We start from the raw sequence: 25,424 nt of genomic DNA, 5'->3' as shown, positions 1-25,424 counted from the left end.
CTTCCTCTTTGCAAAATTGCCTTGCTCCTGAGGAAGTCGCCAGTCTCTCTGAGCTGGATTTCCGTAGCTCTAAGTAAAAGAAGAATCTCCTCCACTGCCCACTAGGTACCATCACAGGCCCTGCTCACAGCAAGGGCACAATGTAAACGCAAGCTAGTGGAGTCCATCTCGGCCCAAAATGTCCATCTTCTTAACCCACAATTGAGGAAGTGACTCGCTAAGCTGTGCCCCAAGCTATAGGTCCAGGAGGTACAGCCTATGTGACAAAGGATATTAATTCCTCTTTCAATTCGCATAAAAATGGCTATGGCTGCAGAGTCTAGTGGCCAGTTGTGGGTCAGGCATCACCTGGAGGGGCCTGCTGACTCACCTCTGTCTTCTGTCCTTCCTAGGAGCATATGCCCACTTTCCTGTTCAACGGATATGAAGATCTGGACACCTTTAAGCTCCTGGAGGAGGAAGACTTGGACGAGTTAAATATCAGGGACCCGGAGCACAGAGCTGTTCTCCTAACAGCAGTGGAGCTGTTACAGGAATATGACAGTAAGTCCCTCCCGGTACGGAAGTGTGTGCCATTAGATCAGTCACATTCTCAGGTCACCCGCAGGCATCCCCTAAGCTGCTAGCCTATGCTGAGGTCCCTGGAGTCACTCTTGATCCTACTCTTTTCAAAGCCAAAGTCAGTTCTGCATTATGTCAAAGAGCACGAAGACATAGATTCCTGGTGCAGACCTTCCTGCCAATGCAGGAGCAAAAGAAAGCTTGCTGCTCAACATTCCTAGGTAAGATTGAGGAAGATGCTTCTCTAGGTAACTGAGGGTTGAATCGCAGTTTTCTTAAGCAACACCGTTCACGCCACCTTAGGGACTGGTGGGATGTGCAGTCTTTAGGAGGTCGCTAAGGTCCCCGGGCACAGAAGTGACCGGGACGGTGGTGGGGAGCTTACCCCACCCGGGGTTGATTACTTCTCAGAGCACATGAGGAGTTTTCTGATTGACGAGGTTAGTTAATGAGTAAATGAAATTCGTCAGCTTGCATTAAAGAAGCAGGAAAGAATCTCAAGTGAATATGTAGAGCAGAGAATTCCACCTTGCAAATTCTCAGCCAAAAGGAGAGCTCATTTTCACAGCCCATGAACAGAATCCAGTGAGCTCACAGCTTTTATGTAGTCTATCTAAATACACTGTATCGTTTGCTCCATTAACCCCGTCTTATCTTGCTCTTTATTCTTCAATCTGACATCAAAAATATTCCTGAAATTATTCATCACGAGGAGGAGTATCCTTTCCAGTTATTGAATTCAAATGCATTTTCTCTCATATGCTCTGCTTCAGAAATATCAGTAGCTAATAGCATTTCTCTTGCTAAAAGATACACCAAAACCATGGTTAATGGTGGAAAAAAATTGTACATTACTGAATGTATGAGGCCCAAGAGACAAGTGTCTCAGTGCAGTTAAATTCACTTCTGCTTAATAGGTCCTCCCTCTAAATTAAGTAATGACATACCATCAAATAGATGTCTGAACCCTAGATAAACATGCTGTCTTCAGGGATAGATTTGGAGGGAATTGTGTTTTGTGGTTAATATCACTCTATAACCTGGTCTCTTTAGTATTGGAGCTCCCCCGGGGACACTTTGGGGGTCAATGGCCAGGTTGTCAGAGCCTGGCCCAGTGCCTGGTGTAGCCAACCAGCTATATTAATTAATATCAATTAATGTTCAATCATCTAGTCTCCTGGACCACATCTGCTCTATAAAATAGCTCATTTGCTCTCCGTCAGCCACTGAGAACAGCTGGCTTATAAGCCCCCCTCATTACATTTCCTTTAGCATGCCACCGTAGGAGGAGCAAAGCTAAATGCTGAGTGGAAGGCAGGCTGTGTCTCTGTCATGTCGCCAAGGCTCAGGCTCCTTGTCCCTCCTGGAATTATGTCCTGAGATTTGCCCCAGGGAGTATTTTGTAGGAGGGCGTCTTTGCCCATCATGATGCTCACGCAGAGGTCTAAGGGAGGCACCTTCCTTCCTCATAATCCCACTTCGAGTCTGGGCTGTGCCACTGTTTAGGACATCCCTAATGCACAAAGTGGTATTTCTTTTTAGTGGTTCCAAAACAAAGTCTTCAGGGGCGCTAGAGTGCCAGTTAGTACCAAGAGCCTGGATCCAGGTTTATCCTCCGAATGGAAGATTCCACGTGCAGTGCTGTTCATTTCATTGTGTTTGAGAAGCACTCTCTGTATGTCACTGATACCTTAGAGAAACACAGTCCGTTTCTGTCAAACTAGACAGAACCAGAGCTCTGCTGAGATTGGAGAGATCTTGCACATCTTCCGCCCAGCCTCCCACAGGAGCAAGAGGCACATCTGCCTCACTGCGTGCAGTCAGGCCAGTGGTCCAGCCTCTCTCGTTGTGTCTATGCACGGGGCCTGCCAGTCTGCAGACAGGGTGCCCTTCAGAAAAGACACTCATTGTCCCAGAGCAATTCCTTCCATTGATCCCAAACCCTCTCTCCTAGGTGGGCCAAATGAAAGCTCCTTTAAGAAAATCATTTTCATAAGAATTTTAATCACCATTATTTCAAATATGCAGGGAATTGCAGAGAAAGGAAAACAAACCCATATATCCACTTCCTAAATCCAACTAAAGTTAACATTTTGTCACATTTACTTCAATCCTTATTTTTTAAAGACTGAAATGTTACAAGCCCATTGGAAGCCCTGCTGTCCAAGAATCTCATTCCTTTCCCTACTTTCCCAGGGTAACTAAACCCAGAAAACGGCACACGTCCTGGTGTATAAGCCCCTTTTGATTTGGATCCATCTCATCAGTGTTAGCACGTTCTTCTGTGTGTGTGTGTGTGTGAGTGAGACGGGGGTGGGGGAAGAACTTTAGTCCAAATTCAGGTCATGTCCAAATGGAGTCTCAGCCCATCACTCGGTCCTTTGCTCTTACTTGACAGTGAGAATGTTCGTGGTTCCAGCTCCTCTTCTTTCTTGTCTCTGTACCTTGGCATTAATGCTAGTGAGTGCGGGGAGAGGCTATGGCCTTGAATCTGCAGTATACCCACGAGATGCCTGCCCTCTCACTCTCCCTAATGAAGAGCAACTTAACTTGGGAAACACTGGCTTTTACCTTTAGGTAGTTTCGCTAAATTTGATAGTTGGATTCCTGCCAAGTAGATGCTGATTGGATCCTCAGGCAGAAAGTGGCTCTCACCCCTTGACATAAGCCTCCTGATTTTGTAAATTTGAATGGCAGTTTTCAGGCCATTCACTGGATGCCTTCACTCCCCATTATAATAACTTCCGGCATCCTGTTGTGTCGTGAGGCTGGCATCCCCAAAGATGCAGGCACAGTCCACATTTTCCTGCAATGGTAGGCACAAGTTTGCTGTTTTATTCCCATCAGTCAGCACTGTTTGTCTGTTTTGGCCACTGCAATACACTGACCCATCCCGCCAAGGACAAAACTGCATCGATGCCTCTTCCTGGGTTGTAACTGATAGCTCAAAGCCCTCATTTTCTAAGTATCATTTTCCTAAATAACATGCTATGCTAGAACAAAGGTCCTTCCAAATCCGCAGACTCTTCCACACACTGAGCACATCACTCTAGAATGTGCCACTTTTGGTCTGGGGGGAGGGGAAAGGATTTGCTCTTGGGCTTCCAGTTAATTTTTCATTAATCACTTTAAAATAGCACTTCTTCCTTTGGTGTTCTAGTTTAAGGTGTGTCCTGCCATAATTTCTGTTATAAAACACTTTCCATGTGAGAAATACAAACAGGAAGTGATAAGTGGACAGGGGGAGCAGCTGGGATATATGTGGAATGGCAGCTCTCGGCCTTCCCGCAATTTTTTTTAATGACCTAAGAAAACGCATCAGAGTTCTGATGTGTTGGGTGTGTGTGTGTGTGTGTGTGTGTGTGTGTGTGTGTGTGTGTGTGTGGTGGGGGTATGGAGGAAGGGAATAAAGAGAAAGAAAAGTAAACTAAGGCCATTCATCATCAACTCCTTATTTTACGTAGAAAATGTTTTCTTGGCTTCCATATTTGTCAGCCAAGCATTTAGTCTGCTAATATTTGAAAGATGTTCTTCCTGAAACCTTGACCTCATGTATGACGAGGTGTGCCCTCTTTATAGAATGTGCAGGGTGACAGGGTGGGGGGAAGGAAGGCCCACATGATTTCCCATGTAATTTACTCTAGGGGACCATCAGTGGAAGGCATCGGATGCTTCTCCCTCCAAGGGTTCCCTAGGATGGGGACGATCAGCTTTCCATCCTCCACCTTGAGAGTCCTGGAGACTCAGTTTCCAAGTGGGAGGGCATTTTGAGCCTTCCAGGTCTTATCTTTTGTGTGCAGGGAACAGAAGGGTGACCTGAGACGGAGGGAGAAGAAGGTTAAAAAGGAAAGAAAACCCTCTAACTCTGTTCTCAGTAAGGATACTCTATTTGAAGTCACAGCATCCTCGGTTTAAGGGCTTGTGTCCCCTTGTTGTCACCCTTACTCCCTTTGAGGTAATATGAGAGCCAGCATATGTCCCTGAGGTGAGGGTTAAGAAAGTTCCTAAATTAGGCTAATAAAAGTGATGGTTCATTTGACACTGACTTTTATATTCGCTCCCAAACTTGGAAAGCTGGGACCAAATAACTTGAAATAAACTTATCTTCCTGTGATACTTGTTTTGAAAAGAATGTTCTGATTTCGAGCGTTCATTTCTATCTCATTTACTTTAAAATCATATGTTCTCTTCCCAAGTCCAAAGCTTCAAAGCGCATGGTGACAGCTCAGAATAAAACGGATTCTTAGGAACCTGCTTTTCATTCCCCTTACGATCCACCTGTGTGTCCATCTTCTCCAGGTAACAGCGACCAGTCGGGATCCCAGGAGAAGCTGCTTGTTGACAGCCAGGGCTTGAGCGGATGCTCCCCTCGAGACTCCGGATGCTATGAAAGCAGCGAGAACCTGGAAAACGGTACTGTCGGCACAGATAAATCATGAATGCATCTTCATACACAGGCCTTCTGGGCCATTCCTTGACAGCTGAGCTTCAGCTAACGACAGTCTTTCTTCCTCAGCCTGAGCATTGCTTTTGGGAAAACTGGCACTGGGAGGAGGGGTTTTTTCCTGGGGTGATTGATGCTTAATTAAGATCCTTAGGGGGGAGGAACATCTCTCAGGAACCTGGGCCGCCAATGATACTGAGAAATGAGCGGAGGAGTCTTTTCATCAGTTATTTCCCCCTCCCACGTAGGACCTAAACCGAAAGAGTTTAAATTTGTGTATCAGAGAAAGGGACCCTAAACTTTCCGTTGTCCTGTAACTCTTAAAGGCTGAGACACACACCCACACACACACACACACACACACCTGCCATCATCTAGATCTTGAGAAGAGCCATGGGGGATTAGAGTAGGAAGATCTGAGAATTGAACCAGACAGGGCATAGCTTAAGACTTCGGTCAAGTTACTTTACATCTCCAACCTCCCCTTACCTCTGAAATTGTACTATGAGTTTCTCTTTTATAGATTGTTCTAACACTTAAACAAAGTAATAATATATTAAAAAATACCCAGCATTTTGTAGACACTGACTGTGAATAGGGCAGGTGCTTACATATGCCCCTGCTAATTATCTCAAATCCTGCACTGTGTATTTTATAGATGTGGGCGCTAAAGAGATTAAATAATAACTGAAGCCTCTGTTTGTTTGCTCCTGGCACCACTCTGGCTCATAACAGGCTCTCAGTCAATGGCAGGCGGTATATTAGACCTGACTTCCCAATACCATAAGCGTTTTCAAGTCCATCCTCTAACTACTTAATGTCCTCATGCATCAGCCAGGAGTAACTGGGCTTAGTTGAACTTGAAGCCAGAAGGGATTTAGTCTGTATATGTTCTCATAAGTACCTTCAAGACCCATGGATTGGATTAAAATAGGTGGACCTATTTTGGGAACAAGGAAAAAGGCACCACATACCATAAAAGGTCTCTTTGCCTATTTGTCGGCTTATTTATTCTGAGGAGCAAGATTATCCCAGTGCCTGGGACTGTCATTTCAATGCGAGGATTTTGTGCATCCCACGGAGAACAGGAGGCAAAGGCAGGGCATGAGGTTTGGTTCCTTCAGTATCATCATCATCCCTGACCTTCATTTTTTTTCCTAAATAGACAGTAAGCCTGAGCAGGCGTGGCCCTCAGCACAGGACACTGCCTGGGAAGACAGGTGTGCTTGTCAGCTCGGGGACACTGGTGGCAGAATGACTCCTTCCACAGACAGATAGATCCTGGCAGCGTGTATCATCGTTACAGTATGAAAATATCTAAATTCATTTTAGGAATTCCCACAGTGGTGCAGCAGGATCAGCCATGTCTCTGTAGCAGCAGGGACTTGGGTTCGATCCCCAGTCCAGCACAGTGGTTTAAGGATCTGTTGGTGCTGCAGCTGTGGTGTGGGTCAAAACTCCAGGTCAGTTTCGATCCCTGGCCCGGGAACTCCCTATGCCACAAGGCAGCCAAATTAAAAAGAAATTTTTTTAATTTTATGAAAATAATGTGAAAAGTGTGACTTGATTCAAACATTACTTCATCTTTATGAAAGCCAGCTCTCTGAATAATGTGTATATGGTTAAATCTTAAAGGCTTACATTTTTTAACAAAAGAAAACATACCAAAACTTCAGACCAGCTAGACAGAATTACTCACAACTAATATGGTACTTCTCATTCAGAGAGCATGACTGGGGCCTCAGAGTAACGGTCCCCAAGCATCACACCGTTGGGCCAGCCCTCCTCATGGTCTAGTTTTTGAAAATTATTGGAGAATATGTATTTTTAGTTGGTGTATTGAGTCCCAAACCCACTGCAAATGATGGACTCAGTTTGCATCAGTGGTTTCCTTATAATATAGCCTCCATAGTTACATGCCCATCGAAGACATTCACTAAATAGATTTTGGAACAAAAGGATCAACCATACATTCTGCTTTGAAAAGTAGCATAAAAGTATACAGTGAAGATATGAAATAGCCAGAGGCCTACAATTCAAACCAACCAAAATCACTTTAAAAGCAAGATATTTTTGGAGTTCCCGTCATGGCACAGCAGAAACAAATCCGATTAGTAAGCATGAGGTTGCAGGTTCGATCCCCGGCCTCGCTCATTGGGTTAAGGATCCAGCATTGCCCTGAGCTGTGTTGTAGGTCACAGACACAGCTCGGATCTGGCATTGCTGTGGCTGTGGCATAGGCAGCCAGCTACAGCTTCAATTAGACCTCTAGCCTGGGAACCTCCATATGTCTCAGGTGCAGCCCTAAAAAGACAAAAGACAAAAAAATAAATAAAATAAAAGCTAGATATTTTTTAAATAGATTTGATCTTTTTTCCCCCCATCTTTTCTGCCTTGTCCACGTAACAGTTAAGGACATGGTACCCTCCCCAATACATTTGTTTATTCAGATGTTAAACCAAGCTGCACAATTTTGTTCTAGTTTTACTAGGAAAGTATTCTCATTGAATGGAGAAAGAAGCACAAGGTGTCTTTAAAGGACCAGTGCCTCTTAGGCAGTTCGTAACTTCTGGTTCGAGAGCTCATGCTGCCTGAAGCCCTGGTGTTTGACTGTGGTCTGTGGGGGTCCTGCAAGCCTCAGGGGCCTGGGGGGCCTTGTGTGGGGTGATTGTGGCCATGGAGGGTCAGGGTGGGCCTGGGCCTTGCACAACCTCCACACTTCACCTTCCATCTGGTTTAGCAATGAAGCTTCATTTGAAAGGATCCTCCCACTTTGAAAAGTATTGATTTCAAAAGCTCAGTGTTCGGGGCGTTCCCGTTGTGGCTCAGTGGGTAACAAAACTGACTGGTATCCATGAGGACGCAGGTTCAAACCCTGGCCTCACTCAGTGGGTTAAGGATCCGGCATTGCCGTGAGCTGCTGTGTTGCTCATAGATGTGGCTTGGATCCAGCATGGCTGTGGCTGTGGTGCAGGACGGTAGCTACAGCTCACATTTGACCCCTAGCCTGGGAACCTCCATATGCCAAGGGTGTGGCCCTTAAAAAGCCAAAAGGGAAACAGTGTTCTGAAAATAGACGATCCCATTACCATTAGGAACTCAGTGCCTGCCGTTCCCCTTCTGACCTCTTCCCTGTGCTCGTTTCTGGTTACGCCTCTGCCGACTGCTGTGCGGGGTGTATAAATTCTGTCTGAAATACCTGCGGCCATAAAACCTAAATTGTGTGTCTCCTATGTCCTTTTCTTTTTGCAGTAAAAACTACCATTTGAGTGTTGGGAACTATTAGGTCCGTGAGGAAAACGATTTACCAGGTAGACCATCCATCAGGGCCACACGAGCTGCGGTCGCTTAAATGCCTTGGCTGCGCGGGCGGACCAACGGAGCAGTGAGGGAGCGAGGGGGCCGTTTGAGGGCCGCGGGTCTTGTGGGCTGCTTCCCTGTCCTGAGAGTCTGCAGGAAATTCCAGATAGCTTCCTCGGCCCAAACAGAAAAGGGGTCTTCAGCGGATTGGCGTCAGATGCACTCCGTGTTCCCACGGCGGGCTCTGTGGCTTCCTGTTGTGATCGTGCGGATCACTCCTATGATAGCCAGATTAGAAACCGAGGTAAAGGGTCCCCTCCATCTCCGTGGAACCCTGGAAGGCCCTCATAAAAGCTGTTCACAGTTACCAGTCTTAGCTGACACTGGAATCTCATCAAGAAGCCAGTGCGTTAAAATACTGATCGAGCATGTACGAAAGCCAAGCTTTTCAATTTATCAGTGACTTGAGAAATCAATATAGAGGGTCATGGAGTTCCTGTCGTGGCGTAGCGGTTAATGAATCCAACTAGGAACCATGAAGTTGCAGGTTCAATCCCTGCCCTTGCTCAGTGGGTTAAGGATCCGGCGTTGCCGTGAGCTGTGGTGTAGGTTGCAGACGAGGCTCGGATCCCGCGTTGCTGTGGCTCTGGCGTAGGCCGGCAGCTACAGCTCCGATTTGACCCCAAGCCTGGGAACCTCCATATGCTGCAGGAGCAGCCCAAGAAATGGCAAAAAGACCAAAAAAAAAAAAATATATATATATAGTATATATATATAGAGAGAGAGAGAGAGAGAGGGAGGGGAGGTCATGAAGAGCAGTTTTGTAAGATAAAATAGGATAGAAAGTAATCTGAGTGCTATTCCATAGGTAAGATGACTGTCAGCATTGCTAACTTGAGACCCTTGTTTCAGGTGTGTGTGTGTAATCTCTTCTGCTTGTGTTACATGTGTCTGTGTGTACCGGCTCATGAATGTAAAACATGTTTCCTTACTGCGGGTTGTGATTTAAAAAACAGTTTGAGAGCCATCATGGGCCCCAAAGCAGAACCAGAGTGAGGCCAGCAAGCAGGGAGGTGCAGGCTTCAGAAAGGTGCTCATATTCAGGTAACAGCTTCCTTTGCAGGACCGAGTGACCATCTCCTTCAAGTGTGTCCACCAGGCGCCTTGCTCACCTCACCCCAATTCTAAAGAGCATTTTGAGGACTCAAATTTTGACCCGTGAGCCTGGCCTTCAAAGTCTCTTAGCACTTTGGGGAAGGTCGTATTTCTCCCCAGGTTCCAGCGTTAGGACAGCCGTGGCCAAGCTGGGATGCGAAATCCCACCTGGATCGCAGTGACTCTGCAGTTTCAGTTAACAAGTCCTTGTGTAGGTCCTCAAGGTTCTTCTTTTCTGAGAATAACCTTTCCATATCCAAACATTTTCAGTAAATTAATTCTCCTCCAAACTGTTCTGGATCAATAAGATTCTTACAGATATCACTGGCAGACATTTTATTTTATTTATTTATTTATTTATTATTTTATTTTATTTTATTTTATTTTGGTCTTTTTGCCATTTCTTGGGCCGCTCCTGCGGCATATGGAGGTTCCCAGGCTTGGGGTCAAATTGGAGCCATAGCCGCTGGCCTACAACAGGGCCACAGCAACGCGGGAGCCGAGCTGTGTCTGCAACCTACACCACAGCTCACGGCAGCGCCGGATCCTTAACCCACTGAGCAAGGCCAGGGATCGAACCTGCAACCTCATGGTTCCTAGTCGGATTCGTTAACCACTGTGCCACGACGGGAATTCCCAGACATTTTAATACTAAAAAGAATTGAGGTGCACCTGCTGAGGAACTAGATTAAAGAAGCTGGCAAACCATACTGTCACCTCAGTGTATTTGGGAATCCTTCTAATATAAATATAATACGAACATGGAGTTTACACATATAGTTTATATTAAGAGGTCAAGAGAAGGAAAGCCATAATTTTAAAATGTATACCGAAGTGGGTTTATGGGTTTTCTGTTTTAACTGACTTTTAAACTGTAGGGGATTTTTTTTTTGTTGGCTTTGTTAGTTGGTTTTGTTTTGTTTTGTTTTTTTGGCTGCACCTGTGGCATGTGGAAGTTCAGGACCCAAGCCACTGCAGTGAAAACACCAGATTCCTAACCCCCTGTACCACAGGAGAACTCAGACTTTAGGTTTAAAGCGATCGGCTTTCTGAAGAGGAATTGGCCTCTTCCATTTTGTGGGTGATGACTTTTCTATTACTGAGAAATGCGATCATAGTCAGTATATTCCGTGGTGACACTGGGTGAAGTAAAGACCTCCTCCATGTAATAATGAAATGATCCTCTAATGATGTTAGCCTGTCAAGTTGCTAATGCACAGATGGCTGGCTCTGAGGCCTCACATTATCGTACATACGAGCAGACAAAAGCTATTTGACCATGACTTTGCTTTGCCAGATGCAAAAATACTTTATGTGTTGACGGGTATCTTAACAGAAGGATGGAATCATTAGTAAAAAGTCTGATTGGGGAGGCTACTACTGTGCTTTCCCATCATTGTCAGTGTCCGGATTTATACTTGATTTAATATTCTCAGTTTGAAATTAGAGTGAGCTTAGTAGAAAGCTGTGAAATCACGGAAGGAATCTGGTTTTCTCTCTGCCGACAATGGCCAAACCACATGTGATGTCACAGTGCCCTGGGCCTTTTTGTCCCTTTTCCTTCACTTAGCATCCACACAGAGCTTTTATCAGAGAATCTTTCATTTATCCCCAAATTATTCTTCCCTCTTTAGAGCTGGCACTGCCCACACCCTTCTTCCCCTCCCAGTGAAATCAGTGCCCCACTTGGTTTCTGCTTGCTCCTTGTGTATTCCAAGGACGAGATTGCTTAATGGGGAGATGTCAAAATTTTAAATTAAAATATTTAAGTAGAAATGTTTTCTGAAGCAGTAGACTGGGAAGAAAACCTTTCGTTACAAGAGAGTGGCTTTTCAGAAATTAGAGCCAGCCATTTCTTTGCACCTTCCTAACTTGATGTGGGTTTAAGATTTATTTATTTTTTTGCCAAGCCCACAGCATGTAGAAGTTCCTGGGGCCAGGGATCGAACCCATGCCACAGCAGTGACAATGCTGGGTCCTTAACCACTAGGCCACCAGAGAACAAGAGTAGTTGTAAAGTGTTTATCTTTTTCTACAGACGTAGAGTACTGGAATCACTCGGCTCCTGTGTTTTTGTCATATTTGGGGTATTCCCTTCACCCCAGAGTCAAAGCCCACACCAAACATGGTATTAACCAAAAGTATAACAAAAGCTGAAAACTAAGCTGTGGCACTGGTTCCATCCTTGGTTAGGGAACTTTTGCATGCAGTGAGCAGGCCAGGGGAAAAAAGAAATAACCTGTCCCAGAATTCAGTCCACCTCCCATGCAGCCATGGCCTCAGGAAACTGTACTCCCTAACTAAACATAACTCCCATCAGTATGGTTTCTACACCAGGTCTGGATGATCAGCCTTCTTCCATACTGACTGCAGTTAGGAACAGGCATGAGGCCTAGATTTTTTTTTTTTTTTTAATTATTTATTGCCTGACACAGCATAGTTTCTTTCCACGTAATTCAGTTAGCCTTCATCTAGCTCCCTGAGTCCTTTAATAAGACTAAGAATAATTTTTCTTTTCTTTCTAAAATAAAAATGGGACCACCATCAATCTGCATCACCCGGTGGTGATTTTATGTTCTTCGCATAATTCGACAATGGGATATGGAGGTTGGGGGTTTCACCTACATAAGTCCACCTTTTATCAGTCCAACTGATTTGCTTTTTAAAGATGTGACTGTAAAATTGTTCTTTGTCTCCTAGGCAAGACTCGAAAAACCAGCCTTCTCTCTGCCAAGTCATCCACCGAGACCAGCTTGAAGTCTTTCAACAGAAATCAGCTGGGTAACTACCCAACCTTGCCTTTAACGAAGTCAGTGGATGCACTGAAGCCTGGAGGGGAGAGCAGGCTGGGCGGTGGTCTCACCTCTCACACCTCCAAGTGCTGTGATCCCCCCAGTGTGACTGATTTGAATAAAAACCGAAGAAGCCTCCCGGTTTCCATCTGTCGGAGCTGTGAGACCCTGGAGGGCCCCCAGACTGGGGAGCCTTGGCCCCGATCCCACTCTCTGGATGACCTTCAAGGAGAGGCTGAGACTGAAAAAGATGTGCCTGGCCAGGTGCTGGAACCTTCCCCTCAGATTATACCCGAAGTGCCAGAAAAGACAGCCCCCTCCATCACAAAGGTTCAAAGCCCCAAACGAGCTTCTGCTATTGACAATGCATTGCTACTGACCCAAAGCAAAAGATTTTCTGAACCTCAAAAAACGACTCCTAAGAAACTGGACAGCCCGATGGCTGCCTTCTCACGTGGCACATCCCCCCCTCCGTGTTTGCCCAAAAACCCTGACGCCCCCCCTCCCGCTGTTAAACCCAGTTTAACAAGGACACCTCTTGAGGGTCACAGGAAAGGACTGGATTTCGAAGGAACACATCACCCTCCGGGCACCAAAGAAGGCGGGGATACTGAGCAGAGGGGCCCCGAGGCCAGAACGCAGGCAAAACCCCCGGTCCAGCCTCCGCCCGTTCCCGCCAAGAAGAGCCGGGAGCGCCTGGCCAATGGGCTGCATCCTGGCCCCCCTGGTCCCCCTGCCCCGCCTGGCCCCGATGCTCCCAGCCTGCCAGTGAAAAAGGGCAGCCCCGGCAACCCCAGCGACTGCCCCCCGCCCACCGCGCCCAGGCCTCCCTCGGGACCCGGGCCGGAGCCCGGCAGCCCGCCGAGCACCCGGCCCCCACCCTGGCTGGCGGAGCTGCCTGAGAGCGCCAGCCTCCAGGAGCACGGCGTGCGGTTGGGCCCCGGCCTGGCCAGGAAGGTCTCCTGCACCCGCGGGGTGGACCTGGAGATGCTCACCGAGAATAAACTGCGATCCGAAGGCATCGATCTCACCGAGGAGCCGTATTCTGATAAGGTATCCGAGGCCCAGGCACCACTGCACAGGCCTTGCTGAGTTAGGGGACCGGGCCAGAGAACGGCGCGCTTCCGCACCCGCTCCCCTCGTGCCAGTTGGCGTCGTGGGCGGCGGACTGTGAACAGAAACAGTGGGCGGGGGGTGGGGGGGCACAGCGAGGGGCTCCTGCCACCCGGAGCTGGGTGTTCGCATGGATGAGGAACACAGGGCGCACATTACATGCAAACGCAGCCTCGGGAATTTCTTCTCCTTTCCCTTTTTTCTTCTCCTTTTTGGCTTGTTTGTGTTTCACTGGGGGCAGCTCTCCTTTGCAGGGAGCACCTATCACTCACTCCTAGCACTGGGTCCTGGTTTAGTGCACTTGGCAAATCTGAGTTCCAGTTTCCATGTCTTACTCAACATCTTTGTTTTTTGGCATTAACAGATCCCCGCTTCATTTCCCTGTATGTAAAATGAGATTGCTCATAACCACATAACTACCTCGTAGGGGTATTAATAGGAGCACATAAAATAAGTGCGAACCCACTTCGAAAACCGTAGAGCCCTATTCAGAGGTAATAATTATACTGTATAAGTATCTGTATGGGTAACAGGGGGAAAGATTATATAAAATACCCCATTGTACCAAAAACATTGAATCTACAATGAAAATTCACTTATCATTTGAGAAATAAAGGGTTGATCTGCCAATACCAAAATGATTCTGAAGACATATACATGGTAATAGGTGCAGCTGTATGTTACTCCTAGAAATGGATGTTTTATTATAATGCGTTCTTAGGAGTCTTTGTTATAAACTTCTTATGACCACAAGTGCCTTACTTCTCCTCTGCCTTCCTGATATTTAGCGAATGAGCGCCTTTGAATGGAAAGCAGTGGGAATTCGGGAGTTCCCGTTGTGGCTCAGGGGTAACAAACCTGACTAGTATCCATGAGGATTCGAGCCCTGCCCTTGCTTAGTGGGTTAAGCATCCAGTGTTGATGCAAGCTGTGACAAGTGGCTGTGGCTGTGACCAGCGGCTTCAGCTCCAATTGACCTCTAATCTGGGAACTTGCATGTGCTATGGGTGTGGCCCTCAAAAAAAGAGAAAAGGAAGTAGTGAGAATTCTACTCTATGGTCAATGCTAGTCTAGTGATGCAGCAATATAACTCTTCATAGTTGAGGCACGACAGCAGACAAGCTTGCCCTTCTCCTCTGCAGTTTCAAAGACTATCCTCAATAGCATTTTACAAAATGATCAGAGGGAAGTGAGGGCCTTGGACCCCCTGGATGATTGTGTTCTGCTTTTGCTATGTCTCAAAACATTTTTCTAGGAGTTGCTAGGTGGCTGAGCAGTTAGGATCTGGCACTGTCCCTCCTGTGGCTCAGGTGACATCCCTGGCCCAGGAAGTTTTACATGCCAAGGGCATGGCCAAAAGAAAAAAAAAAAAACAAACATATTTCTAAAGCTCCTCCCTAACTAAAGATGTAAAAGCATTCTCTCCGAAATATCCATCCTGACCCTAAAGAAAGTATCTTCACTTCCATTTAAAACATTTGGTCCTGTTTTCTAGTAGCCGAATGTCTCATCCTACCTTCTGTTTGCTGTTCCTAGAGAAAGAAAAAATCCTTACAACCTTGATCACATTTCTGTTCTCCCAAACAGCACGGCCGCTGTGGGATTCCTGAGGCCCTGGTCCAGAGATACGCAGAAGACTTAGATCAGCCCGAGAGGGACGTCGCCACCCACATGGACCAGATCCGAGTGAAGCTGCTTCGGAAGCAGCACCGCATGGCGGTGAGCAGCCCACCCTTCAGGGATCCCCTCCCCTGCTTTTTAAAGTCCATTCAGTTCTCAAGCTTACTGATGAGCATGCTGGCAGCTTCTGAGTAGCCCAGGGTTCGTTATAGCTATTGAAGGGAGATTCCTGGGGGAAAGTAATCCATAGCCAGCCTACACAGTTTTTAAAATACAGGTTTGGAAAGGAAAAAATGAAAATTACCCATAATCCAGGGCTGTGAAAAAGTCCATCTAGTTATTTTTCTGCACATATATAATGTATATTACAGATACAGCTTTGAAACCTTATTGTTTCAGTTATCACATCATGACTCCATTTCTTTGTGACTAAAAATTCTTGTATATTATCACTTATTTCAAAGTATTCTAGTAGGTGTGCCCTACTTCAGCCAATTCCATGTTGTTGAAACGTTTAGATTTTTTTCCAACTTTTTACCTTAAATAGTAAGAGTGAAGCATATCCTAGTTAATAATTCTCGTAGACTTTTGTGGTTAATTTCTGAGGATATATTTCTTCAAGAATGTTTGCTTCATCAAGAGTGCCTCAAATCTCAAGGATTTGCTGAAAGTTTTGGCACTTGGCCTTCTCAGAAGTCAAGTCTAGGCGTCCATTTCCCTACCCTAGCCAATGTTTATTTTGTATTTTTTGGTTTTGTTTTTCTTTTTATTAACGCATAGTTGACTCAGGGAGTTCCCATCATGGCTCAGTGGTTAACAAACCCGACTAGCATCCATGAGGATGCAGGGTCAGTCCCTGGCCTCGCTCAGTGGGTTAAGGATCCAGCGTTGCCGTGAACTGTGGTGTAGGTGGCAGATTGGGCTCAGATCCTGCATGGCTGTGGCTGTGGTGTAGGCCAACAGCTGTAGCTCCAATTTGACCCCTAGCCTGGGAACCTCCATATGCTGCAAGTGTGGCCCTAAAAAGCAAAATAAATAAATAAATACAGTTGATTTACAGTGTTGTGCTAATTTCTGCTGGGTACAGCACAGTGACCCAGTCATACCTATATAAACATTCCCTTTCTTATAGTATCTTCCATCATGGCCTATCCCAAGAGGCTGGATATAGTATTACTGTATTTCTAGTTCTTTATAGCTACATTGATTAAATGTTTGATTTTCTGCTTTTTAATGTAGATTCAGAATACAGGAGAAAATCGATTTCGTAAAAACCTTTCCCATCGAGTATCTGATTTTTCACACTACCCCATAGGTTCGCTTCTTCGGTCACCGTAGGGATCATTGGTTGAAGAACATGAGACAAAATAGCCAAAAATATAAATGCTTACAGTTTGGGGGGTTAAACACATAATCAGGGTTAGAGCTAATTCCAAGTACCTTCTGGAACCTCAAACACTTCTTCGAAGATTTGTCTCACCTTTGAGAAGTCAACAAAGCATTCTTGATGCTAGTCATGGTCTTTGGCGTCTCACAGAGTCATCACTGTCTGATAGTCTAGGAATATAAAATTTCGATAATGTTCCTTGTAGGCATATAAGAAAGAGCTCTCCCATGGCACCCATCAAATCTTTATAAAGTTGCTTTCTCAGAGTTCCCGTCGAGGCTCAGTGGTTAACGAATCCGACTAGGAACCATGAGGTTGCAGGTTCGACCCCTGGCCTTGCTCAGTGGGTTAAGGATCCGGCATTGCCATGAGCTGTGGTGTAGGTCGCAGCTGCAGCTCAGATCCCATGTTGCTGTGGCTCTGGCGTAGGCTGGTGGCTACAGCTCCGATAAGATCCCTAGCCTGGGAACCTCCATATGCCACAGGAGCGGCCCTAGAAAAGGCAAAAAGACAAACACATAAAACAATAAATAAAAATAAAATTGCTTTCTTTGTTTTACCCAGATCCCAAGTGGCGGACTCACAGAAATCTGTAGGAAGCCCCTCTCTCCCGGATGCGTTTCTTCCGTGTCCGATTGGCTGGTTTCCATCGGTCTGCCCATGTACGCCAGCGCCCTCGCCGAGGCGGGGTTCAGCACACTGGGCCAGGTGCCTTCTCTCTCCCCCACTTGCCTTCAGGAGGCCGGCATCACAGAGGAGAGACACATAAGCAAGCTGGTGTCCGCAGCCAGACTCTTCAAACTGCCACCAGGCCCCGAGGCCATGTAGCCAGGCCCGACACGGACCTCCCTGGACCAGAGCCACCCTTTCACTGTGTTTAAGATGCTGATGCAATTCCTCCTTCGCTGGACTTGCAGACCAGATCCAAGAGAAAGGCCAGCGTGTGGCCGACAGAACTCGGAATCCTGGCACGGGACGGATGACCCTCTGTTCTCCAGAAAAGCCCCCTCCAGGACTGGGGTGGTTCTCTGACCCCCAGGGAAAAGACAAGCACTTATTTTTGTTTTCAGGACACAGGAGAACCAAGATGCTGACTTGGTGCAAATGCGATGCCCACAGTCTGTCCTGGTGTGCTGGGAGAGGGCGGGGGCAGAGGGAGGGGCAGCATGCCCTCGCCCTGGTGTCTGCCATCCTGCAGGGTACCCGAGGCCCAGACGGGACTCAGCCAGGCCAGGTGACAGACTCGGGTGTGATTGTACACTGTCGACCAAGGCTCAGTGGTTCAAAAGTTAGAAAATCTGGCTGCACTAGAAAAAAGTCCTATTCTCCTTTAGATAAACAAGAGACATTTTAATAATTGCTTTCTAGCAATCAGCTTTTATTTGCCTTAATGTAAGCTTTTAAGCAGTTATCTAACTAGTGTTCACTAGCCTGTAACCATAGTTCCACATCTTCAGCTTAGACTGTCATCTAACATACCTGGGATGTTTTTGGCAGAAATGGGCTTTTGTCTCACTCGAACATGGCGTATTTTATAGCGGTGTTTATCAGGCCAAATTTCATGTCGACTTTGAGTTTTTAAACTAACCACAAATCTGGTAAAAAGCTCTGAACGTCACAAGATATCGTGTGTGAGAGCATGTGTGTGTGTGTGATTGTGTGTGCGTGTGCATGTGCGCTTACGGTAACTACTTTTCGTTTTAATCGGTTGAGTACTGTTACCGTGATGGTCATTGTGCTGCAGTATTGACTTGGAATCTTGATGGTGTTCATTCTAAAATCCAGTCCTCAGCTAACAGATCACCTTTGCAAAAAGTCATCATGGGATGAAATATTTAAGAAAGATGTTTTTCAAAAGGGAAGTAGTTTATAAGATGTTTTAAAAGATTTTTTTTTCAGTTTTATAATTAAAATACTGTTTTCCATCTTTTCTTACTTAGATCATTCTCTTAAATAAAATAAAGGTTTATTTTGGAGCCAAATTACATTGGCCATATATTAAGTAGTTGCACATCCTCGTTGTTTTTCAGCTGATTTCAGCATCCTTTTTTAGTCTAGTGTATGATTTTCTAACAGAAATTTAGATAACTAAATTATTCAGGTTACCAATTGCTCACAGAGTGATTTTCCTGGCGTTCCCATCATGGCTTAGCAGTTAGCGAACCCAACTAGCATCCATGAGGACGCAGGTTCGATCTCTGGCTTCACTCAGTGGGTTAAGGATCCGGCGTTGCCGTGAGCTGTGATGTAAGTCACAGACGTGACTCGGATCCTGCGTTGCTGTGGCTCTGGCGTAGGCCGGTGGCTGCACCTCCAATTGGACCCCTAGCCTGGGAACCTCCATATGCCATGGGTGGGGCCCTAAAAAGACAAAAAGACCAAAAAAAAAAAAAAAAACCCACAAAGTGATTTTCCTTTACGTTCTTATCATGAGCCCTATTTTAAGCATTAGGGATGATCATTTACTATAGAAATGCTGGGAACACAAAGCCTCGATTAAAAAGGTCTATGATTTCATCCACTCTTTGAAACAAATGATTTCCCTCAGGGGAAGGGAAAAAAGGTGATTTCATGAAATACGAAGCCATTTTACCATTTGCTTTATATATATGGATCCATGTTTCTGAGGAAAAGGACATTCTCAGGTGATGTATTTTTTCATGCTTTGGTGTGCATTTTAAAGAAGAATATATGTTCCTTCAGTACTGTCCCCTGTAAGATGCCATGTGAAGAAGTTGTAGACATGTAGAAGAAAATGCTAAAGCTGCCAAATTTCTCTCGACCCCTTAAACACAACCCATTTTTGTCATGTGGGGTGAGACATTCCTATGAGAGCAGTCCATTGAGAAGGTAATGAAGGAGGCGGCGGGGCTCTCCTGGAACTGGGTCACTGAAAGGAACTGCAAGTGCTGCAGGGAGGCGGGGTGCCGTAGGAACAGCCTGGTTTGCGGTCCCTCCGCCTGCCCTCGAGAGCCTGCTCCTAGTTTAAGCTGAGCTAAGAGACTGCACACAAGTCGGGTTATAGGGAACAGAGGAGAAGGGCAGATACGTGAACTTCCAAGTGTTCACGTTCATCGGAAGATCTTCACTGAAGTGGTGCCAGAAAAGGGAACTTTCCGACTATGAGTTTTTGAGAATACCAAACTGTGTGTTTGTCATTCTTCTTTGGAAATCATTGCCTTTGCATAGAAAAGTGAAATTCAGGGACCAGGAATCATTTTCAGTGGGAAGGGTTTCCTAATCCGGGGTCTGAGGTGGTTTTTACTTTATTGTGCTTTTAAAAAAAAATTTTTTTTTTTTTAATCTTTAGTATATGTGTTTGGTTTTTTTTTTGCTTTAAACTTTTAATTTGATTCTAGAAAAGCCTGAATGTTTGTGTGTGACATTTGACTGAGGTGGTTCGGGGCCGCCTATGGCCTTTGAAGACAGGTGGTCGGCTTCAGCAATATCCAGTTTTTAATCCCTTGCACTTGGTGCATAGTGTTGAGGAAGGGTGAGCTTCGTTGTCTTTGGAAAGCACAAAAGCAGAGGCAGTTTGGCTCAGGTAGCTGCACATCCGTTGTGTATCATTTTTCCTTGGAAGCTGTCTGTCTACAAGGAATTACAGCCAGCCCCAACCACTATTTACATTCCCGATAACCAAGAAGTAGACAGATGTTCATGGCCTTGGCCTTAGTCAGAGGCCCTTTTCTCTTTCCTGTACCCAGGTATAGGTGAAATTGGAATTTCCTAAGTCTATGGGAAATCAGTTCCTGTCAGAGCAGATTGCAGCAAATCGGTTCACCAAGTCAATGCTGCATGTGTGTACTGTATTATTTTCAGAAAAAAAAAATATATAGTAGTCCGAGTCCAAGTTATCTCGATTTTAAATTGATAGAAAAATAAGAAACTGTCAAGCAAGTTATATAACAACTAACAACATTGCACTTTCTGTATATGAAATCAATATTTAAATAACTTATTTTTCTCCATTGCTGTTCTTAAACATTGTAAGTAGCTGTAATATACCAGTACCAATATGTTCTTGCCATTGCTTCAGCCCAAGAAAGCTGTGTATTGTTTTAAAAATTGTAAAAATTATTGTGATTCATTTAGCAAAAGGAGGTGGACAGAAGGGTTTTCCCTATGTATCAAAACTTGTCTATAATTATGTCATCTATGTACCTAGAAAAAAAAAAGTAAATAAATTTCTTCCGTTGAATATGCCTCTTTTGTTGTTCCCTGGGTATTTCAAAGATAAATGGAGTAGCAAATGAAAGGGACTTGATGAAGTGTGGTTTAAGAAACAACTATCTTGTAAAAATTGTCGTTGTATCCAGTTACTTCCACCACATGACCAAAACTCACTGTCACACTCACTCAGAGTCTCTTGGCCAATTTATTTTAGTTTTTCTTCAAACAGGGCAAAATCAAATCCCGTAATCACAGCATCTTAGCCCAGAAAGAGCTTTTTGGAAGTCCACTCTAAGTCAATCATTTTCAAAAGAAGAGTATCCGTCTACACCCAAGGTCTTGCCTTGCCCAATAATGTTATGTAGTTAAACGGAAACAATCCAAGTCTTCCATTGAGAGAGAAAAATATCTAGATTGAGATAGTCTGGAAATTAACCATCACCTCCGGCTTCCCTACCCTCATCCTTGCTGTCCAGCTCACGCAGAAGCATGAGTGACTCTGCTTTGGCTGAATGTTTCTGTACCCACCTGCAGTTTCAATTGTTTTTTGTTTTTTGTTTTTTTTTGTCTTTTTAGGGCTGCACCTTCAGCACATGGAGGTTCCCAGTCTAGGGGTTGAATTAGAGCTGGAACCGCTGGCCACAGCCACAGCCACAGCCACAGCCACAGCCACAGGAACACCAGATCCAAGCCACCGCAGCTGGTCTACGGCCTACACCACAGGTCACAGCAACGCTGGATCCTTAACCCTCTGAGCGAGACCAGGGAATGGACCTGTGTCCCCATGGATACTAGTCAGATTCGTTTCCACTGACCCATGACGGGAACTCCCTCAATTTAAAACTTTGAAGCAGGTCCTCCAGTGAGATGGCATTAGGAGGTGGGGGCTTTGGGAGGTGATTAGGTTTAGATGAGGTCACAAGGGTGGAACCCCAAGACAGGATTAGTGCACTTATGAGAAAAGGAAGGGACTTCCTCTCTCCATCACAGGAGGACACCGAGAAGGCTGGCCTCCACATGCCAGGAAGACCATTCTCACCAGGTATTCAACCCTGCCAGAACTTGATCTTGGACTTTCCATCCTCCAGAACTGGGAGGAAATTAATTTCTCCTGTTTAAGCCACTCAGTCTATTGTATTTTATGATGGCAGCCCAAGCAGATCCTGTGAAAATACAGGGCAGATTATGTTACTCTTCTGCTCCAACCCGTCCAGTGCCTTCCCATTTTGTTCAAAGTCAAAGATAAATCCTCTGCAGGCTCCACCAGGTTCTAGTTTTAGGTTTCTGAGGTACCTCCATACTGTTCGCCATAGTGGTTGTACCAATTTACATTCCCACCAACAGTGCAGGAGGGTTCCCTTTTCTCCACACCCTCTCCAGTATTTGTTATTTGTGGACTTATTAATGATGGCCATTCTGACTAGTGTGAGGTGGTACCTCATTGTAGATTTGATTGGCATTTCTCTAATAATTAGTGATGTTGAGCATTTTTTTATGTGCCTGTTGGACATCTGTATGTCTTCTTTGGAGTAATGTCTACTTAGCTCTTCCGTCCATCTTTCAATTGCATTGTTTGTTTGTTTGCTGTTGAGTTGTATGAGTTGTTTGTATATTTTGGAGATTAAGCCTTTAGCAGTTGCATCATTTGCAGTCATTTTCTCCCATTCCATAGGTTGTCTTATTGGTGTTGGTTTTGATTTTTTTATGGTTTCCTTTGCTGTGCAAAAGCTTGTAAGTTTGATTAGGTCCCACTGGTTTATTTTTGTTTTTATTTCTGTTGCCTAGGGCGACTGACCTAAGAAAACCCTTGTATGGCTGACATCAGAGAATGTTTTGCCTGTGTTCCCTTCTAGGAGTTTGATGGTGTCTTGTCTTACGTTTAAGACTTTAAGCCATTTGAATTTATTTTTGTGCATGGTGTGAGGGCATGTTTCATTGATTCACAGGCTGCTGCAGCCAGGCAGGATTGCTTATTGGTCCTCACACATATCAGTCAGACTCTCACCTCAGGCCTTTGCAGGGGTTTTCCTCAACCTGGAATAGGTGGAACTTCAAGCCCTCTTCAAAGAGAATGAACTCAAAGCCTCTGGTCAAGAGAAGAATTACCAGATCCTTATCATTGCTGCACCTTGAGCAACCTGGCTAACTCCTTCCTACCCCTATTAGGAAAGGTATGTGACCCACTCCTCACACACACCCCCAAAAGGGGCCTTATATGTCCCCCAACCAACCAGCAAGTGTATCGTATGTATGACGCCTCTTTCCCCAACTAATCAGCAGGTCAGCAGGTGTATGTAAGACCTCTCTTCTCTCCCTGGGCTATAAAAACAGACATGACCGTGTTATGGAGGTCCTCTCTCCCTGATTATAAGAAGTTGTGCCACTGTACTAGCAGCATCTCTTTTCTTAATAAACTCCTCTTTCTTTTCACCTCACTATGCTGGAAAATTCTTTTTCCCACCCACATGCATGGACCATGACAGAAGGCTCTTTCCCAGACAAATCTGCAGAACTAACTGCCTCCCCTCCTCCTTTTGAGGGCCTCTGTTCCAAAAGTGACTTTTCCCAGCACAGTCCTGACCACATCACCTAAAATTGCACCCTCCCTTAGCTTTCACCTTCCCCACCACTCCTGATTCTCATACCTGATTTATTTTCCTCTGAGGCATCACTCACATTCTAACACATTATGTAGTTTATTTCTGTTATGTGCAGTGCTTATTAACTGCCTCCTCCTTCTACAGTTTAAAGTCCAGAAATGCACAGGTTGCCTCTCTGATGAATCTGAGCCTCTACACTTGACACATAGTTATTTGTTTGTTTGGTTTTTGTCTTTTTAGGGCTGCCTCCATGGCATATGGAGGTTCCCAAGCTGGGGGTCCAATCTGAGCTGTAGCTGCCAGCCTACACCACAGCCACAGCAACGCAGGCTCTGAGTTGTGGCTGCGACCTACACCGCAGCTCATGGCAATGCTGGATCCTTAACCCACTAAAGCGAAGCCATGGATGGAACCTGCATCCTCATGGATACTACTCAGATTCGTTTCCACTGAGCCAGGATGGGAACTCTGACACATAGTTATTTGTTAAATGAATGACTGCAAGCCCTGAACTGCAAGCCCTTGAATCCTAACTATTAAAGCTGATCTATTTTCACCCCAGTTTACAGGTGAGGAAACTGACCTAGAGAGGTGACAGCAGTAGCTGAGGTTATACTCATGGCCAGTGACAGAGTAAATCGATAAAGAGGCAGACATCCCACATCCCCACTCCCCGACTCCCCACCGCCCACCTCCCACCTCCCACCTAGTAAGGCCTCACTAGAGCACGTAAGCATCGTGCCTGAAAAAGAAATCCCAGCAAGCAAACCGGAAAATCCCAGAGCTGCTTCCAGGAAACAAGCCCTTGCTGAGTGAGTAGTTGGTGCAGCGAGCGGCCACCAGAGGGCACTAATGTGCCAGATTGCAGGAGGGCCCAGCGTAACCGCGAGGAGGGCGGGAGGTGACACGCGGAGGAAAGCTCGCACCCAGCCCAGCTGGAGCTGCAGCGGGCTCAGCGCCAGCGCCTGAACGAAATGAGGCGGCGGGAGCGAAAACGGGGGCTCCACGACTCTCCGAGTTATCAGCGAGACCCTAAATCCTGTAAACCACCCATTAAAACGCCATTGGAGGAAGAGGATGGAGACTGGTGGAATTCACAATCCGCTTTAGTAAGCACTCTGGGGCTCTTGGCTCCCACCTTATTTATTCCTTTCATTTGCAGAGACAAATGCACGACCGCCTCTGTTTGCTGCTCCTGGTGGGGGTTGGGTGTTCGTGTGTCAGGAGACTTCCTGCCTGCCTTGGAGCAAATTGGAGGAAAGTGTTTAGGTGACTCTCAAAGTCCTAAACTCTAGATGTCAAGCAAGGAGACGGAAACCAGGCTTATTTTGGTTTGAATGGCATTTCGTGCTCATGGCCCAGAATAGCCAGACCTTCCAAGAGCAGGGGCCAGGATGTAGTCCAGATGCTCACTGAACTTGGACATATCTGAGAGCCTTTGGCCTTACGCTGCGCCGGTGCAGTAGACACCTGACACTCATTTTACCCCCATGGGATCTGCAGTCACAGAGGTGTAGGTAGAAGAGCTGAGGTTTGACCTTGGGTCATTTTATTCCGATGCCCTTTGGCTTAACCACTACTGAATTACTCCCTGGTTCTGAGCCTGAGCAAGGTATTAAAATCACCTGGTGTATTAGTCTGGGTTCAACCAGAGGAGCAGAACCAGTAGGAGATACATATGTTAAGAAAATGTATTGCACAGATAGGCTTTTGTGATGGGCAGAGGCGGGGGTGGGGGGGGTGTGCTGGCTGGGAAAGTCTGACATCCACAGGGCATGTTATCAGGAGCTGGAACCCTCTGGCATGCGCTGCAGCCATTGTCCACAAGCAAGATTTCTTCATCAGGGAAACCTCAGCTCTACTCTTAAGACCTTTTGATAGGAGTTCCCATCATGACTCAACGGCAATGAACCCGACTAGTATCCAGGAGGACGCGGGTTTGATCCTTGGCCTCACTCAGTGGATTAAGGATCTGGCATTGCTGTGAGTTGTTGTGTAGGTTTCAGACCTGGCATTGCTGTGGCTGTGGTGTAGGCTGGCAGCTACAGCTCCAATTCCATCCCTAGCCTGGGAACTTCCATATGCTGCAGGTGTGGCCCTTAAAAAAAAAAAAGAGCTTTCAACAGATTGAACCAGGCTCACCCAGATTTGGTGTCTGTGGCCTTTAATCACATCTACAAAATACCTTCACAGCCACACCTACGTAATGTTTGAGGGCTGTAGCTGTCTCAGTTCAGGCTGAGGTAACATAATACCGAAACCTGTTAGTCAACAACAGC

General features: G+C 45.8%; 1 protein-coding gene and 1 long non-coding RNA gene across 12 annotated transcripts in view; both read left to right on the top strand.

The window, feature by feature from the left end:
* SASH1 (SAM and SH3 domain containing 1) overlaps positions 1-20,577 on the top strand; it is a 356,754-nt gene extending 336,177 nt beyond the window's left edge. For 10 of the 11 annotated variants that reach the window (XM_021072061.1, XM_021072060.1, XM_021072069.1 and 7 more), the window contains 5 exons: positions 393-543; positions 4,861-4,974; positions 12,161-13,305; positions 14,953-15,084; positions 16,937-20,577. In XM_021072061.1, the coding sequence (XP_020927720.1) occupies positions 393-543; positions 4,861-4,974; positions 12,161-13,305; positions 14,953-15,084; positions 16,937-17,200 (1,806 nt within the window). In that variant the 3' untranslated portion in view covers positions 17,201-20,577. The remainder of the gene's footprint in view (positions 1-392; positions 544-4,860; positions 4,975-12,160; positions 13,306-14,952; positions 15,085-16,936) is intronic. The other variant, XM_021072079.1, reaches the window with a different exon arrangement.
* LOC110259965 overlaps positions 24,017-25,424 on the top strand; it is a 77,706-nt gene continuing 76,298 nt past the window's right edge. Inside the window, exon 1 of the long non-coding RNA XR_002342487.1 lies at positions 24,017-24,254. This is a non-coding gene — a long non-coding RNA (uncharacterized LOC110259965). The remainder of the gene's footprint in view (positions 24,255-25,424) is intronic.

This window comes from Sus scrofa, chromosome 1 (genome assembly GCF_000003025.6).
Source record: "Sus scrofa isolate TJ Tabasco breed Duroc chromosome 1, Sscrofa11.1, whole genome shotgun sequence".
NCBI lineage: Eukaryota > Metazoa > Chordata > Mammalia > Artiodactyla > Suidae > Sus > Sus scrofa.
Note: the sequence above shows the minus strand (reverse complement) of the source record. Positions and strands in the feature narration are given on the sequence as shown.